The 18,893-nt window shown below is 39.8% G+C and overlaps 1 protein-coding gene across 1 annotated transcript in view; it reads left to right on the forward strand.

Annotated features, from left to right (window-relative positions):
* Positions 1-18,893, forward strand: part of lrp1bb (low density lipoprotein receptor-related protein 1Bb) — a 204,630-nt gene that overhangs the window by 82,320 nt on the left and 103,417 nt on the right. Inside the window, exons 5-14 of the mRNA XM_051070155.1 lie at positions 157-285; positions 2,234-2,491; positions 3,441-3,603; positions 9,516-9,738; positions 11,353-11,545; positions 11,682-11,825; positions 13,073-13,309; positions 13,922-14,102; positions 17,558-17,777; positions 18,513-18,702. Of these exons, the coding sequence (XP_050926112.1) occupies positions 157-285; positions 2,234-2,491; positions 3,441-3,603; positions 9,516-9,738; positions 11,353-11,545; positions 11,682-11,825; positions 13,073-13,309; positions 13,922-14,102; positions 17,558-17,777; positions 18,513-18,702 (1,938 nt within the window). The remainder of the gene's footprint in view (positions 1-156; positions 286-2,233; positions 2,492-3,440; positions 3,604-9,515; positions 9,739-11,352; positions 11,546-11,681; positions 11,826-13,072; positions 13,310-13,921; positions 14,103-17,557; positions 17,778-18,512; positions 18,703-18,893) is intronic.

Consider the following 18,893-nt stretch of genomic DNA (forward strand, 5'->3'; position numbering starts at 1 on the left):
TATAGGGTACTGCAGCTCCAAAAAAGGCTCATTGGTTATAAAAGTAATTATGCTTGAGGTGCCAGAGTGAGGCCACATTAAGTATACTTTATGTATTTGGGTCATGTTTGAGCACACCTAATTTGTTACAAATGACTTGCTTCCTTTTTCCATAAGATCATGATGAATGTGCCATGTATGGCGCATGCAGCCAAACCTGCACGAACACCTATGGGTCATACAGATGCAGCTGCACAGAAGGATACATCCTCCAGCCTGACAGGATATCTTGCAAAGCCAAACAAGGTGAGCGGCACACTTGCATCTGGAAACAACATAATCTGCATAGTATGTATGTTTCATTTCTAATAATAAACAGGGCAGTTTTGTTCAACCAGAGTAGAATTCAAGCTTATCATCGCCACAGTGCTCACCGGTGTTGGTAGGGTGAGATTAATGTGGTTTAGCAGTGACCACATCTATCACCCATGTGGGAATGGGTAGACATGGTCAGGCCAGGATAATGATAAAATTAATGAGCATGAGACTTTAAGTGGGAGCAGTCTGGAGTATTTTGTGCAGAGACAATACCCAGTGTCACTCTGATTTATGTTAATGCGTGATGCTGGTAACAAATCTGTCCCAATGAGTAAAACAACCCACTTAGAAATAAAACAACCAAAAGAGGTATTGTGTTTTGGTGGTCTGCCATCCACAAGTACAAGCTTAACCTTGTGCAGTATACATTTGTGTCATGCATTGAACCATAAAGTGAAATAGATTTTTTTGGGGTGTTGTCATGATGGCATATATGGGTTGAAAATAGCCGGAGGCCCAACACACCTAGCTGGGGAGAACACCACTGTTGCAGCTTTTAATCAATGTGACTGGTGTCCTACCAGGAATAAACTGAATATGATTACCCATAAACTTAACTGAACCCAATGCTCACATGCATTAATATTAATTTAGCAGAGAGCGATAGTGGTATGGGGATAACTATGGGGTTACTGTTAGTTGTAAAAGCTCATGAATATAAATTTCTGATAGAGCTCTCTGAGGCCAGAAGATGAGGAGCAGCAGGGTATGAAAAACATATTAACGTGTTGAGTGGAAGATTGAAGTTAAAAGTCCGCAGCACAATTTTATTTTTTGTGGGGGGCATGGAGGGGATTTAATCTTGATTTAATCTCTTCTCATTTGCCTCAGACCAAAGTGAAAGGTATAATATCTTTTATTCTATGTGTACTCCTAACATAAATCTGTTTTTTCGATTTTCATGTCTGCTTGGTTACCCACTTCACAGACTCATGTAAAGTACCAAATCGCAGATTATAAAAAGTATGGGATAATTGCAAACCCATTTTTTCCTACTGAGGACATACATACAGGTCATGATTGTATAGTTTTATTAGTGTGTGTAATGTGATTTTCTTAACCAGCTAGGCACTGTAATGTTTCCTGAGAAAGCAGTAAATAATGTATTTACTCTGGGCTATTTTGAGCTACAGATTGATACACGCAGTGAGTATTAATGGCAGTGGGATGGTGTGAAAGTAAACTACAGTTCAAACTACAAAATCTGTGCTACATTGAGAGCCAGGGCAGACCACTATCAAGGAGGCTGGTCAAAATCCCATCTACCCCCATTCTGATTAGGAGAATAGCTCTTGACTTGAACTTGTATGAAAGTCTGGGATGATTAAGGGAAATTTTTGAGGGCAGAGCCTGATGTCAGAGAATGTGCACGGTCAGTTAAGATAATAAAGCAGCTTGTCTCTCAGTTTTACCACCATGGACGGTCCTGCCATGAGTCCAAACAGGAGAGATGGGCTCAAAAAGAGTCAAGTCCACTACCTGAGTTAATGTTAATGTTCTTCAATTTGTTTAAGAGTTTAGAAAATCTTTTTTTGGATGATTGCTTTGGTGTTGGAGTGAGATCATAACATTTCTTTCTTGTTTTAAGTCTCTGTGTGATTCATGCTTTTTGCCTCTAATGGTGAAGGACTCTTCCTCATGGCATACTTGCTACTTTTCTTTTCATTTGTTTTATTTCTGTTTGTGTGTTCCTCAAAAATATTTCAGCTGTTATTCAAGGCCGTATTTGGAAATGATTTTCCCTCTATTCCTTTTCTTTGTCTCTGTCTTTCCTTGAGGTCTCTTTGGTCTCTTGATGTTTCAACAGTAAAAGATGGAGCAACCAAAATAAAGAAATAAAATTGTACTTAGTACCATATTTTCCCTTTCACTCTAGATCCTGGTGACAGCCGTCCAGTGCTTCTCATTGGTGGTTCAGATCGTATTGTTATCACCCATCTAAATGGAACAGGCCTCAAGCCCCTGAGGTCTTTGAGTGTAAATGGAACACTGGCATTGGATTTCCAGCACAAGCGGGAGAGTGTATGCTGGGTCCAGTCTACAGAGTCCTCTGGGCAACTCCGCTGTGCTGAAATGAGGAATCTGCGAGGATTCACACGGGAACAGGAAATAAGAACACAACAAAGTTTGCAACGTATGTTTTCAGTTCTGTTCATATTGTTTTTATCTTATATACTTCTGTCCTTACTTTCCCGTTTTTGTGTGTGTGTGTGTGTGTGTGTGTGTGTGTGCGTGCGATTATCTGTTCTCGAATCATGAGTGCAGAATAAAGGATAGCTGTGCATCTTTTCAGCTGAGATACACTATCACCTGGCACTCTCTCACACAAAGATTCACTCTTCTTTTGCTTTCTCTCTCTCTTTTTCCCCTCATGCTCTAACCTGCAAGCTCTCTCTCTGACTCTTCATTATCTGTGTGTTTGAAGGCAGGTCAGATTCATGGTTTTGGCAGCACACTTTTCTACTACAGCTGTCCTTCAAACAGACAGCTATAGGAGCTTTGCACTGCTCCTTTTACCTTCACTTAGTTCGTCTAAGAGGGGGATTTTTGTGAGTGTAGAATCTCACAAAAATCCTGCATCAGAGGTGTCAGGTTAAAGATGTCTGCCCCTTTAGAAGAAAATAATAGAGACCTGGCAATTCAGAATTCTCATTGACCATGGTTTTAATTTTACTTCGCCAATTTTACACATAAATATCAGTTTACTCGCCGTGTTGAGTACTACTCAGCTTGTAGAAGCCATTATATGTTGTCTTGTGTGCCTCTTAGGTGCTGTGTTTTGGCTGGGATACTTTTTTTTAAGAGAAACCATGCATTACAAACTGGTGCTGTGAAGTTGTGGCTAGTGAAAGTCATTAAAATGTGCTAATGAGTTGCATTATAGAAAGTATAGGATCCAGTATATTTGGAGCATAACTAGGGACTAAAAGTTGGAATAGCTCAGCCTTGTTTTAATATTTATTATTAGCATTTTTTTTATATGTCTTTTTGGTTATCAAAGTGCTGAAAATTGTAAAGTGTGTTATATATTTTTATTCAGATGTTTTACACAAGAATCTAAGCCTGGTTTTGTCCCATTGCAGATGTGGAGCAGATGGCCATTGACTGGCTGACAGGAAATTTCTATTTTGTTGACCAGGTCACTGACAGGATATTTGTCTGTGACCATGGTGGGGACACGTGTGTTACTATCCTACAACTAGACCTCATGAATCCTAAAGGAATAGCTCTGGATCCTCTCATGGGGTGAGTATTCTGCAGCCTATGTAATACACCGTCTCTGAAAGCCCTGTGAGGCTCATTTATCATCATGCATCTTTTGTCAAGGAAAAAAAATCACAGAAGAAAAAAGAAGAAGAAAAATCCACTATGCATAACAATCGACTTGTCTGGAAGAATGTGAATGAGTTATAATGAAGGGATTTAAATGATTCCCTGTCCTTCGACTCAGCCCTTTTCTCTTTGAGCTGTGTAATTGTTGATGTTTCAGACATCTTCTACTGTCTAGACATTCATTTGTATTCACTGATTTCACCCCACATCCCTCAGTAGAAAATGGCCTTGCAGGACTTTCCATCGCAGGATTTTTGTGTCTGTAGGGATCACAAAATAACTAAGCAACTGTGGAGTAAAAATACAGCCACACTGCTCACAGTGAAAAGTGAAACATTTACAGCATGTGACTGACAGTCACATGGATCACAACATTGCAGAACTTTGCAGTTTCCTGTGTCAACATACAAAAGCACAAAACAGCCAAATAATTTAAATAAATAGCATGCAACAGCTATATCAGAATGTGAACCAGTTAGCAGCAGCTCAGTCTTTTTTGCACTTTTATTTCCAGTGAGCAACAGAAGAGCAGAGCCATTGTATTACATGGACAGGACAGGACAGGAAAGGCAGCTTGGAGTCAAAGCACGTTTTTAATAATAGACCTTTTCTGAGACTCTGGAAATCATGATACACCATAATGTAATAATAATGATACACCTGTTCTGAAAATAAAAAAGTGTGTGTCATTAGTACTGGAACTTCTAGCACAGTAATAACCACCTCCTCTTGCTGCTCTGTCACGACCGGCTATCTTATACCTCAGCATATAATTAATTTGAAGGTTGAAAGTGAACTACATTGCGTCTTTGTGGTTTTCAAGTTCATAAACTGTACTTTATTAAACAACTTGGGTTACAATTATAAGCCACAGGGTCTAATAAAAATAATTAGCCACTGGTTCCTAAATGACATGGACAGTTTTGATTTGGTAGGCAGTGTTTTAGTGTTCTCATTAAATGCTGGTCAGCCACTGAATAACAATATGGCTAATGGTACAGCTCCCTATGAATCACCTCAGATAAGTAAGGCTGGTTTTTCAGTGGTTTGATGATACACACACACAAGTGCCCATCCCCCCATTGTTTAGAGGTATGATAGTATGGATATAGAGTCTGCTGGCTCACAAGGGAGCTACACTTGCAGGCTACTGGCTAGATTGACTGTATAAGACACAGAAGTTTTCTAAGGCTTCTTCCTGACTCTAATTGGAGAGACATGGTTGTTTCTGTTTCTGTTTTCTGTTTCTGAAAAAGTGAGCCCGAGAGAGGTCTGTCAGCCTCGAGCAATGGAATGAAAACAAAAGAAATCAAGGAGGTGTTATAGGAGCACAGCGTGAGGAGCAGTGTTTATAGAATATGCTCTGGTTTGGCACTCCATTTTTATTGTTATTTGACTTACTGCCTCTCTTACTATCAAGTAAGGCATTTTAACTTTGCTATAGGAAAGCCTTTTGACAGACAACCATTTCCTCTTTTATGGTTCATTGGCTAAAATTCTTATCAGGTCTAGAAAGCTGAAGCTTCCTGTGAGTCCCATTTTAGTTTATGCCTGTGATGGAAAAGGATGTATTTTGTTTTTTAGAGTCCACTGCAATCGACAAGATTAGTCAAGCTTAGATGATGTGGTATGCTGGATTCACTGGTGTGTTGATCAATGAAAAAATTCAGACTGAAGAATGCCACCTTTTTGTGAGGAGATGTGTGTTTGTGAGACAACACCCTTAAAATTGCTATATGAGATTGCCTGATATTTATGGCAAGTGAGTGTGTTGCCCCCCTGTAAAAAAAAAGGCAAAAAAAGGCAGTCTATCTGACCATGACTCATATGACAGATTTAGACCACTCTTGAATTTTGTTCGTACCTATAAAAAGTCTGAGTATGAGAAAATTGGTGAATGCTACAAATCCCCTCAAACACACTCCTGATTTCATGTGAATCTATCCAACAGTTGCTGTGATATTTAAATGTGGACCAGCTGGAGTGAACTCGCCATAACAGCAGTAGTTTCCACTTTATCTGTGTGGGTTGCTGCAATGGGCATGCGGTTCTCGGCAGGCAGTAAGAACTCTGAAAACACCTAACATCGGAGCTGAGAGCAGGCAAACAGAAACAAGTTGCACTTCCCGATGACACAATAAAAACTGCTTGTGCCAAATCAGTTTGACAGAGCGATGGTCAGTGGGAAAAGTACAACAGCAGGCCAACCAATGCTGAAAATACAACACCTGGCCAGTGATGATGAAGCAGATAAAGCCACAGACATTTGCATTTCTAGGGCTGGCCCTGCTGTTGCAGTCCAGCCAAAATGTATCTGGGGCAGCGTTATATTTCACTGAAGATGTATTTGTTATTGCAGTTATTTTATACACAATAATAGATATCCCAATGCAATACCTGAAAATGTCATAGTGCTAAGATGTTGAATGTGGATTACAGAGGTGTTGGTATTTGACTTTATAGAGTCATTTGATTGAATGTAAATATAAAAAAATCTTTTCATCATATTGTGCATTTTTAACTGTAAAAAAGCAAAAGATTAAAACACTAAAAGATTAAAATACTAAAAGACATACTTTACTCACCTCAAGCCACTTTCACTGTCAAAGTAAGTGAAAGAATGATTGCGTCAAGGATTTTTTCATAATTTAATTAAAAAACATGAATTTAGAGAAGCTCAGCATATTTCAATAGAGATCATGGTTTGTCTTCAAGAGAAAGAAATTCTGCAATACTGTGTGAAAGGTGAAAGGCACTTTCATTTGTCTTGAAATACAGTTTGATAATAACAGCAGATACTTAGAGTTGTTCACAAGGTCACAGTCTATGACAATTATCAGAAATGGTTTGTTGTTAAGGTATGTTACAGCCTGTAAACCACAAATCTGAGAAAACAGCTACAGGACATCAACTCTTTCCTACCACTGCTGTATGAAATGAACAGTACACTACTTAGAGAAAAATAACCTTAAATTATATAGCTTTTATTGATTGTCTGTTGTAACTATTCTTTTGTTCCTTTGTGAGACACATACTATTTTTCAGTGGCCCCATGCAGTTCATTTTATCAGAGTTTCTCATTTCCAGAGTCCAATGAGGATCTCGTTGTGGCTGCAGAATTTACAAGTATAGCGTCAGCACCATCCTAATCCCAGAAAGCTATCATTTGTATGCCACATGGACGTGCACCTGTTTGGGGAGCTGGGTTCCTTGCTGACGCTGACAGTTTTTTCAGCACAGCCTGGTCTAGGGTTCAGAGGGCAGCCCATCTCTCCCCTGACTTGACTTGTGCAGATTAAGTCTGCTTTCCTGCAGCTCTCTGGCTGTAGCTCGTTATCGTTGGGAGCTGATGGAGCTCTGTCCTCACAGTGCTGCAGTAAGACTACATGGCAAGTCCTCCATGTTAATTACTGTATCTGCAGACCTAGTTTGAACTACATGAAATCTTTACTTATATGTATTGTGTGATGTTATTTAGTCCTTATTATATGAAACAAATTAGACTATACCTGTTTTTTCCAGAGTTACATGGATACCCTGTGTCTTTTAGAATTGATTCTCAAGCCTTCCTCATGGTTTCTGAGGTACTAAATGGTTTGGCTCTTCTGTGCATCACACGTTGTCTATCATTTCACATCTACTCACGTACCCTGAGGTCCTCTGCAGCTTGCCTTCTAAATGTCCCCAAAATTACCACAAACAAAATGGGAAATGCTGCTTTTATTGCATTTGCTTCCACTTTATGGAGCTTATGTGTATCAGAGAGTAGCCTCAGTGGGCATTTTTAGAAGGCATTTAAAAACATTCTGATGCATTCTTGTTTTAATTTTGCATTCTATACCACTTTACACATTGTTTTAATTTATTTATATTTTTTTGGACATTGCACTTTTTATGTATCTTGACCCAACAGGGAAACAAATGACAAATTATTTGCGTCATTGCATCCCATCATGACTCAACTTAGTGCTCTTGAAGCTTGAGACTTTTTCATCAGGACAACATTTTTAGGTAGTGCCTTCAAAAAGTGAAATGTGCAATTGTTACAAAAATAATTTATAGAATCATTTGCAGATATGCCACCACAGGTATTAAGGTTTAGTTTAGTTAAGGTTTAGGCACGAAACTCCTTTAAAAAGATCATGGTCAATGGAAACCACTGGTAGGTAAAGGGTTGAGAACAGTAATGTCTAGTGTCAAAGTGCTCCATTTTATTGACCCAACTATTCATTTCAACCTTAGATTTAAGATTTGCAGTAGTACTATCCCAGCATCACAGTCCTTCCTCCTTTGCTCCTGACACACACAAGTTATAATTCACGTGTTCACAAGAGGGACATTAAGAAGAAACATTAATCTGAAGTTTTCTTCAACCAAAGCATTTTAGATTGTTAGATGTTGTAACTTTTGTCATCATCCACTCCTTTGGTTCTTGTTGAATTTCGTTCTTTGTCATGCTGGACAGACAGTATACAGTTTGCATTGTGAAAACAATGAATAGGCTGAAAGCAATACATGGACTTCAACAATTTTTTGGGGGGAAGCTCTCCACATAGGGCCTTAATTGTGAGTAAAAATGGAGCTGAGTGTCTTGAAAGCAATCCATTTTCACATATATAGCAGGCCCACAGCAGGTGTGTAGCTACAGTTGACAGAGAACTGTGGGCAGGAGTCTTTTGCAGCTGTGTTATAGCTTCTCTCATTTCCTCAGGAGGGACAAGTATACGTTTGGAGCTGTTGTGGCTGGATGCAGGGGACTGACTGTGGGTAGAGATTTGCTGACATAACCACTCATCTAATATTAACATCTTGTCATAATTAGAGCCTGTCTATACAGTGAAGTGGCTGGTTTTATTGGAATCTGATCTAACGTATAATGTTTCTATTCATACTGTACAGTTACAAGACTCATTCATATCAAAAGCAAAAACAAACTGTTTGAAGATTTTAGCTAGCAGATTAATTAATGAACCAAATTAGCTAATGTTAGGGTAATTATCTTGATTATCACTGTATAAGAATTATCAAAAACACAATGTCAGACAGTGTTATTTAATTTTAACATAACCATATTTGGATGCTTACCACAGAGGTTATATTTATGTTATTCAAACCTTACAACAAAAATGCTTTGTGGACTAACTGATGTTTTTGGCAAAGGTAGCATGGCAGGTAATGTTTGGCTACTGTTTACTACACTGTCAAAGACCTAAACTCAAGTTATTGTTTTAGTTGTAGCAGAGCGGCTCCTGTAGTGGATGTCCCATGATGGATATGCCAGATGCGAATGGAACTTTATCTTAACTTTGCCTGCAACCTCACAAGAGTAGCTGGTTAATGATATGCTAACTGTTGACTTTGAACATAACTCTAGGTAACTGCTGTGGGTAGTAAGCTAGTTAGCTGTGCATGCTAGTGTTTACAGCATGCATTAGAGCAGAAATACACTTGTTTGTTCATTCACACTTTTACTTTCAAAATTTTGGAAAAGCTAAAAAGATACAACCTCACTCTATACAGTCTTACTAGAGGCCTATGTACACCACTTCAACATATGGACCTATCAATACCTCCAATACCATGCTGTGGTGGTTCAGGTGTCATTTTGTTCGATCAAACGAGGTAAATGCAGCGTCACACAAAACAAGCCAGAATAATGTAAGTTGTCTATTGTAAGGTAAAATATTTCTGTGCATATTGTGGTTGTGGTTTACTTACTGTATATAGAAAAGGATCCAGAGCAAAGAATGAGATTCTGCTCTCCCAATAAAGTGGAAAACATCCTTTCTAGTATCTAATCCTTTAAACACTCCCACTATCTGCAGAATGCTCTTCTTCACTGACTATGGGAACGTGGCCAAGGTGGAGCGCTGCAACATGGATGGCACGAACCGGACACGACTGGTGGATTCTAAAATCGAGCAGCCCACTGCTGTGGCACTGGACGTGGTCAAGAAGCTGGTGTACTGGGCAGACACCTACCTGGATTACATTGATGTGGTGGATTATCACGGCAGCAATAGGCACACCATTATCCATGGGAGCCAAGTGAGTACCACATTTCACTGCAAGCACGACTTTTTGTCTTCCATGGGCTTCACATCATAAGGAGCCATTGTGAACAAATGTCATTGGGATTCTGAATAGACAATTGGCTTCTCTTATCAGCACTTTCTCCCTCCTCTCTCCTCATTTGAGAGACTTGTGATATTGTGACATGAGAAGGTGTTTCTGTGTTAATTTTTAGATTTAGGGCACTGCGCTTTATCACTGCAAGACAGGTGGTAAATTCAGTGCTTGTTGTCATAATTCACTCTTCATTTTCAGAGAAAGGAATGAAGGTTTATTAACTTGAGGGAACTGAGGCACATGTGGGGGTGTCTTCCAAATGAGCATATGAATAGTCTCTCTCCTGTAGTACACTTTTGAGGCCTTTCATCACAGATTATGAATATTCATTAAATAACCATTTCTAGATATTCAACCTCTATGAGGAAAGAAAAGCATCTATTTCAAGCACCTTATTGTATATGCAGGTGTTCTTTGCATAAAATTTCCTTCTCTATTAGTTTATTGCCTTGTTAGACAGAGGATCTTCGTGTCATTGCATCTACATGCCATGCAGCTCCTTTCTGTGCCAACAATATCATTGATCAGAAGTAAATATTTTATATTTATAGTATTTTATTCTTTCATTCTATGATTTTTCCATTTGAAGCTGATCATGCTTAAGGATGTATATTTTGTGTCAGTTCCTTTAGATTTGCCTCAATTTCTGCACAGTAGAATATGACATTTTAACGTACTCCTCCACTCTCTAAATATCCTCCATTTATATTTACTGTTACAGTCATAATTGAAACTTGATTCTGATTTGCTGGAGTGGTGTGGATTGATTTTGTGTAACATGGTTATAATATTACATTGCTTGTAATTGTTGAGCCATGTGTAGCAATCATTTTGCAGGAGGTGGCCTTCCTTGTTGTGATGGCTACACACTGAGTTTGAGCTTAATTAAACCTCTCATCTGTTAATTACCACAACCCTGTCTTACCTCTGATGAAGCTGATCATGTCTGGTTGGTTCTGTCATTGTATTAAATCCAGTGAGTATGGAATAGCATATTTTACCTGTACTGTAGGTAGAGATGCAAGTATTGTACATGCACATCCTTTGAAGTAGTATGTGTGAAAGTTCCCATGTAAAAGTAGAGTACTGAAGCAAATTCCACAGAGGGAGATGGTTGAGTGGTTTGTTTGTTATTTATTTATTCTGACGCATGTTTCTTGGTGCCCCTGATGTTAAGGTGTCACCCCGTGAGCTTAGGTTTACTTCTTGTGAATACAGCTCATCCAGCCATGTCGCTGAATGTGTGGGTGTCAGCCTGCTAAATGTAGCATGGAGGCTGTGGCGTCAGGGCCAGTGGCTTCCCCATGGAGTCCAGCTTTTGACCCTGTGTGGGCTGCCAAATGTACAGACAGCTCCACTGCTCTCTCCCATCCCCCTCATGCTTGCTGCATGTTAAAAGATAAAAGTCCTCTCATTAATTTATTTTTGTTATTGTTTTCTTTGTGTTCCTCTTGTGGTTTTACTTATTTTTAGCTTCAGGGATGAAGCAACAACAACAAAAAAAAAGCACCATGAATCTTTTTTGTTTTCCAGGTGTCGTACATTTATGCATTAGCTGTGTTTGAGGACTACCTCTATGCTACCCACTCTGACCCTTCCAAAGGGAGTTCCTCTGTGGAGCTGTTGCAGATCCACAGGTTCAACATCACAGCAGAGAGCAGGACACTAGCCAGCCTGGGGAATACTAGAGGACTTCGTGTTTTCCACAAACTCACTCAGCCAAAAGGTAAAGAACATTTTCTATGTAGGTCAACATGTGCAAGTATGTGTCAGAATCCACCCCATTTTATGACTCACAAGCTGGAGTCTGTGTTAGTACAGAACAAAGATGCTTCATTGGCTTATGATTTCTCTGTCTACAGTCAGGAGTCATGCTTGTGAAATGGATTCATTTGGAAAGCCAGGTGGATGCTCCCATATCTGCCTTCTGAGTGGCAGCTACAAGTCCAGAACCTGCCGCTGTCGTACTGGCTACAGCTTGGGCTCTGATGGATGGTCCTGTAAAAGTCAGTACATATTTTGCCTTGGATGTAAATAGATACTTCATTATGTATTTTAGTACACATCCTTTAAACAGTCATGTTTCCTCCATAAAAATCCTCTCCTAAAGGATTGTTATTCCAGTGCTTCATGAATAAGATCCTGACTATGCTGAAAAGGACATTTTACATCATTGCTTTTTTGATGTTAACATGACCTATAAAGTCATGTGTCATATTAGAGCTAAGGACATGCCAGACATGCATAAGCCTTTGATTGGCAGTGATAAAGATGAGCACTGGTGGACACAGACCCCTTTGAAAATGATGTTCTGCTATCTACCCATCACGATCCTGATTGATTATTGTCATAATGAGGTTTAAGTTTGTCTGCATTTGTTCGCTGTTCTGATCAATTGCTGGACATTGTGCAGTTGACAATAAAAGCATAAGATCAAATTGATGACACAATCTGAGGGCCCACCAAGTTTCGATCGGGGTAACAAAGCACTGGGCGGCTTGGCATGACACATTTGATTTATTCCCCTCTCAGAGATGTTCTGATGACACCAGCTATCTCTCTTGCTCGTGCTTTCCCTCTCCCTAAGCATAATGAGATTCGGTGCTAAATGGTAGTGCTTCTTCATACAGCAGTCACGGTGAGGTTTGATATCTGGGTCTCTTGCAATGTTTAATTGTCTCTTGGGTAGTTGGTCTCTCCCTCACAAAATGATAAATTGAAGTGAGGCATGTGTGGTCCTCACCCCCAGCATCCCAGTCTCTTGGGTAGGGGCTGAGAGCGGGGAGAGGTCTGCTTCTCTCACCGGAAGCCCTCCTTCATTCCTGCTCTTGCCTCTCCGGAGGATCCCAAAGGGTTCGAGAACATACAGCCCCCTGAGCGGCTGGCGGACCGCCGAGGAGCTGCCTCAGCTTTCTAGGCCTTTCTGTTTGCCTTTCTACCCAGACACCATGTTATTTTAGATCAGAAGTGGTGTTCACAGCCAAGGTAAGTATTGCCATTGTGTGTTTGCTTAAGCATTTCCCTTCTCCTACTGTCAAGGCAGCATTGTAGGAATGTGATTGAGAGGGGAGAGTATAGTCATTGGCACTAATTACTGGCTCCATTAAGGTGAATGGATGGCCCTGGCTCTGGCACACATATAAGAACAATGTGGCCGGTAAGAGGGTTTAATGCTGGGATCAGCATTGATGAATTAGGCCAATTAATTGACAATAACAGTAAAAAAAAGGGTCCGTTCTTTCTTCCCTTGTAGAGCCCAAAAACGATCTCTTCCTGTTCTACGGCAAGGGGCGTCCTGGGGTCATCCGAGGACTGGATATGAACATCAAGTCCAGTGATGAGCACATGGTTCCAATCGAGGACCTGGTCAACCCTCGAGCCATTGACTACCATGCAGAACTGGGACACATCTACTTTGCTGACACCACCAGTTTCCTTATTGGGCGGCAAAAGACAGATGGAAGCGGCAGAGAGACAATACTGAAAGATGGTGGGTCTAAATGCTGTTTATATACTAACAGTGACCCTTTAATCTAAGGTTAAAACCATTTCCCACATGTTTCATCTACTCAAAACACACTATTTGTACAGAAAATACATATACCATGTATTGTAAAACAGTTTTTCTTTTTTTTAAATAAATGTTTCTAATATGACAGACATCTTTCAGCTCTGTATTATGTATACAAAACACATTTTGCCAATAATTCAGCACCATATTTCAATGATAAATAAATTTTATGTCACTGGATGACAATACAGTTTTTTTTTTTTTTTTTTACCAAACAATGTTTTGTTTCCTGAGTGTGTAAATGTACAACATGGCAAGAGAAAGTACTGCAGGTTTGGAAACTTTTATTAATATTAATATTAATCACTTTAATTGATTTAATTTGTCATGTATTTCCTTATTGCTTTCATAGATGTAATATTATCAGAGAGATGCTTTTGTAGTGCTCTTATTTCCCACACATTGAAAACAGATATTCCTGAAGAAGTCAAAGTCATGGTACTGCATAAACCTTTTATTAGAAAAGTTAAAGTCAGATGATGTTTGTATTTGGCAACTCTGTTGAATTCTGTTTGGTTAATTCTGTTGTAGAACTCGACAATGTTGAGGGAATCTCAGTGGACTGGATTGGGAATAACTTGTATTGGACCAACGATGGATACAGGAAGACAATTAGCGTTGCCAGGCTAGAGAGAGCCTCACAGACCAGGAAGACACTGTTGGAAGGGAATATGTCACACCCACGGGCCATCGTGGTTGACCCACTTAACAGGTCAGGAAAAAAATATGTGATCCCTTGTATTGTACTGTATGTATGCAAGTACATGCGCAGGTAAAATTAATTCGATTTGGGTGAGCTGTGGGAGACATAGGAGAAGGGTTTTAAAAGAAAAATCTGTTTTCCAGTGTAATTTAATTCAGCACTGACAGTCACTGAGAAACAGTTATCTTGCCACTCACATCTCCAGATGGGGTCTGGAGATTTTCTCAAAGTTAAGAAAAAAAACATAGATAATCTTGACTAGAACAGTCTGTAACACCAAAAGAATTAGTTGTATGACACATGTCCCACCTCGCCCCTGAAACATTTAATCATGTTGTGTCACTGACGCAAGCACGCAAGCAAGCAAGCAAGCACCCCTACAGTTCCCTGATGACCCTAGATTTTGCCTCCACTGCCTCTACCAGCAACCAGTTATAACTTTACTTGATTGGTTGATTGGCTCTGCTCTTGAGCTTTAGGTGTTTTTCAACTGATTTTTACAAGCCAAACTTTTACTTAAATGTAAAATAGATGCAGTCTTTTTTGCCTCAATTACCAATGCAGGGTTTTCATTAGTGTTTTTTTTTTCAACACAACTGACAACAATTAATACCAGGAATATGTCTTTGGTGTGCTAAGGGATGATTCACATTATCCCAAAGACACTGTGCCTTTTTGTAGATATCAATACTACTTTGCTTCAAATTTTAATCCTGAAGATCATCTGCTTTAGAAGGCATCTGCTTGGATTGATGATTACTTCAAGCACCTTTCAAAACAATATGTGTAAATGTGGTGGGCACCCCCACCTCCAGGTAAATCAGCATGGTTAAACTGAGAGATCCTGACAGAGAGAGACCTGCTGTTTTAATGAACGGAGTGTTGTGGGTGTTCTGAGAAAGAAAATAGTGGTTTGTCTTGTTCCCCGAACCTGGAACATAGCTACCAGCTCATTAGCCACAATTAACCCATTTGATAGCTGTTTCTCTATAGTACTCATAGGTCATCTCCATAGTCTTCCTGTGCACATTTATCTATGGAGAACCCCAGAGATGGTAATTAACATATGGAGAAGATGCTACAAAACCTCATATTTATTGAGTTTCTTTAGGATTTTAAGGATTAACACTTTCAGGCTTAAATCGGAAGACTCACCAAATCCATAGCAGTCAGATTAGTTTTCAAGCTTAAAGGGGGTTGTTCTGAACATTTTGCTATACACAGCTGTTTCACTGCTATACTCTAGGCACATATATCAAACCAATGACCACTCCTCATTCATTGTTAGTTTAGATTTTTTTATTTCTTTCCACTTGTCTCTATTCTGTTCTAAGAATGGCACTGATTCAAACATTCACATTCAAGTCACACACATGTCATAGTGGTGCAGACTGGATATTGGGGGAAACTGATGTTTATCACACTAACTTTAAAACATCAAATATGTGCCTAATGTAAAGAAAAAACCCCACTAACACAACTAAAGTGAGAACATAGCCTTAAACATTTGAGGCTAGTGAGGAAATAGCATGCAGGCCTGTTAAGAATTTCAACCCTGACAGTAGCAGCAGTGTTGTGGGGAGGGGTGGAATATCACCCCCCTTCTTTATATAAGGATTAATAACTTTTACTCTGACCCTCCCACCGACAGCACAGATGATTAGAAAAGCTAGTTTTGTGCTTCAGAGGGAGCATTCAGCCTGAGCCCAACAGTCCTTTGATCTCTATCTGCTCTACAGGAGGGGTCCCCTCAGGTAAAATAGATGCACCTTTCCAAGGGATTTCTTGAATGCATTCTTGCAACCTTATTTTCTGCTCTGCTTGCCACCTTCAGTCTGTGTTAACATGATAAGGAGTAGTGGTGTCAACATAATAGTGTCATACCTCTCTGTCTTAGTTGCAGTGGGAACCTTAGACAACGTCCTCACACAAATAATATTTGATTTGGGTGCTTACTCAACTTTGGTCATTTCAGGACACCTGGTTGTATACGACTGGTGTCACTTATTGGCACAGACAGTTTTGTAGCAACATTAGTGCATTTTCCAATTTTAAGTCTGTTTATGGCATACATATTAAATAATAATAATATTAAGAATATGAATATAGTCTCTTAAGATACAATAACAGTGATAATACACTACATCTTGTAATCTACTGATTTTTAAAAAATCTTTTTATACTCAACTCTATAACTGTATAATACTTTGGTCAATAAAATGTCAGTAAATATTGTTTTCTTGAATATTAATAAAATAATTAATTGACAAAATGAAAATATGGAACACTGATGATGTTCAGTTATCATATCCAGTCTTTAATCAATAGAACAGAAGTAGTATTAAGATTTTCTTTCTATGACAGTGCAACTGCATGGTGTCCATCAGCCCATCTGATGAGGTGTCTGTCAGTGCATGTTGACGTGTGTGTATGTGAGTGTGGAGCACCACTGAATAATTCATGAGGTTGTAAAGATGACTTCGAGACAGAGGGAGTCTTCATTCACCTCCATATCCCATTCTGTTTCATCTTCCCTTAGCCAGCCCTATATCATTGATGAGAAGCAGGGGGCCACATGGCTCAGTCAGCAACACTCAAACAGAGCAAATCCCCTGGGCATGGTTACTAGAGAACAGATCACGTCAAATTGTTGACCCAATCATGTTACAAATACCACTGGCCCACTGAGAGTTGCAGGCTTGGCATACACAAAAAAACCCAGCAAACTTTTGTCTTTTCTGGTGAGGAATATGAGACTTCTAACTATGCCTTGATGTGCAGTCATGCAGCACTTTAACTTGATAAGCCTGAATAATTTCTTAGGCTATGATGCACTCTCTTTTGACTATCAAGGATGTTTTATTATTTTGTTTTACCTATGGGAAATCTGGATCCCAGTTTTTAATTTCCATTTCAGTTGGGCACACTGTTTTTGTTTCATGTTAAAACTGGTTTTCTGAACGAATGCATATATGGCAGAACAGGTTGTGTTCTCTACAATGCTCCCTGTATGGATCAAAGCATCATGTGAAAACTTCAGTATGGGAGCGCACTCATGCCTTCCCATGGGCGCACAGAGTAGAACACACAAGGCCCATTTCACTGTAATATGGAATAGCTCATTTTGAGACAACCCTGCAGGAGCGTGCTGTCACATGTATATTGACTGACAAGAAATCAAAGCAGGAGGAGGCTGGTGGTGGGAGCAACACGCATAACCATTAAACATCAGTGTGTCAAGAAGTAAATGCAGGGATGAATGAGAAGTAGACAGCTTAAATGAACTGCTGTAGCTGAATGTGAAGTGTAATGAATGTCAGTTCGGAGGTAATGATCTACGGATGTTGCTGCATGACTAACATGTCCCCTCTGAACTAAAGCAGTGCCTCATTATGTTTGTTTATTGGTGCAATAATTGCTGTGCTTGTTTGTTTGTGCTGTATGTGTGCATCTCCGTGTGATAGCTGGATGTACTGGACAGACTGGGAGGAGGATGAGGTCAATGACAGCATAGGGAGGATAGAGAAAGCCTGGATGGATGGATCCAACCGCCGCATTTTTGTCACCTCTAACATGTTGTGGCCCAATGGTCTGACCCTGGACCATGGCAGCAGCACCATGTACTGGTGTGACGCCTACTATGATCACATTGAGAAGATTCATCTCAATGGAACTGGAAGAATGGTGAGTCTCAATATGTAGCAATAACATACATAAGCTACATTATGGAGGAACTTATTTGCATTACATTAGCTGTTATTTTTTGTTAAATTGAAAGCTAGTCAGCTTGTCAGTCAGTAATGACTTATCCTGGTGTTGTTGAATGGATCATAAGCAACCTGGTGACTCATGTAACTCTCACATTGTAGGAAAAGCAGAAAAATGGCAGGTCATGAGAGTCAGCCCCCAGCAGAGTGTCCTTCTACAGTCTGTCTGTAGTCTCCTGTCAGCATCAGGTGTTTAGTGTAGTGTGAGCAGGCCTCTGTGGTGTCTGAATTTCAGCGTCCAAACCTGGTTTTTGTATTTTAACAGTGACACAATGTTAATCTGCAAAGCAGTGAAATGATCTAAAACTGATCCTCTTCTCACATTAACTGCCAACAAAACATCCCTTCATCCCCAACTGCTCCTGTCGACTGTAGCTGTACTGGCATATTAAGCTAATGAATTATTTGCAAATGCTATTTAATCAATGCCAAGATTCTAGCAAACATTATTATAAGCAGACAGCACTGCGTGAATAAATTTGTGGAGAGAAATTGAATCACATTCATCATATACTGTGATCAAATAATTTCTAAGCTCAAATGCAAACAGCTGGAACCCTGTTTGAGATGATTGATTTTTCTGTTGCTGGTGATGTCTTTCTGTAGCTCTCCTAATCTTTTGATTACACTGCATGTTTGCTTCATGTTGCAGGTGGTGTACAGCGGAAAAGAGCTGAACCATCCATTCGGAATCTCTCATTATCGTAATTTCATCTTTTGGACGGAGTACATGAATGCTTCAGTCTTCCAGCTGGACCTGTCCGCTGGCAATGTCACTCTGCTACGGAGCGAGAGACCACCATTGTTTGGCCTGCGTGTCTACGACGCACAGAGTCAGCAAGGTTGGCTGCTTTCTCTTCACTTACTCGCCATCCAGTGCCACTGAACCGTAGCTCCCCTAACAGAGAAAGTAGCTGTCTCGCACTGAAAATAGAACCACTCTTCATGTTCAGACATTTGTATCCTTATGCACCTTCCTTTAATGGAACACACTTATATGATATACTGTATATACCAGAGATTTACGTATGTG

This window comes from Lates calcarifer, linkage group LG1 (assembly GCF_001640805.2).
Source record: "Lates calcarifer isolate ASB-BC8 linkage group LG1, TLL_Latcal_v3, whole genome shotgun sequence".
In the NCBI taxonomy this organism is placed as follows: Eukaryota; Metazoa; Chordata; class Actinopteri; family Centropomidae; genus Lates; species Lates calcarifer.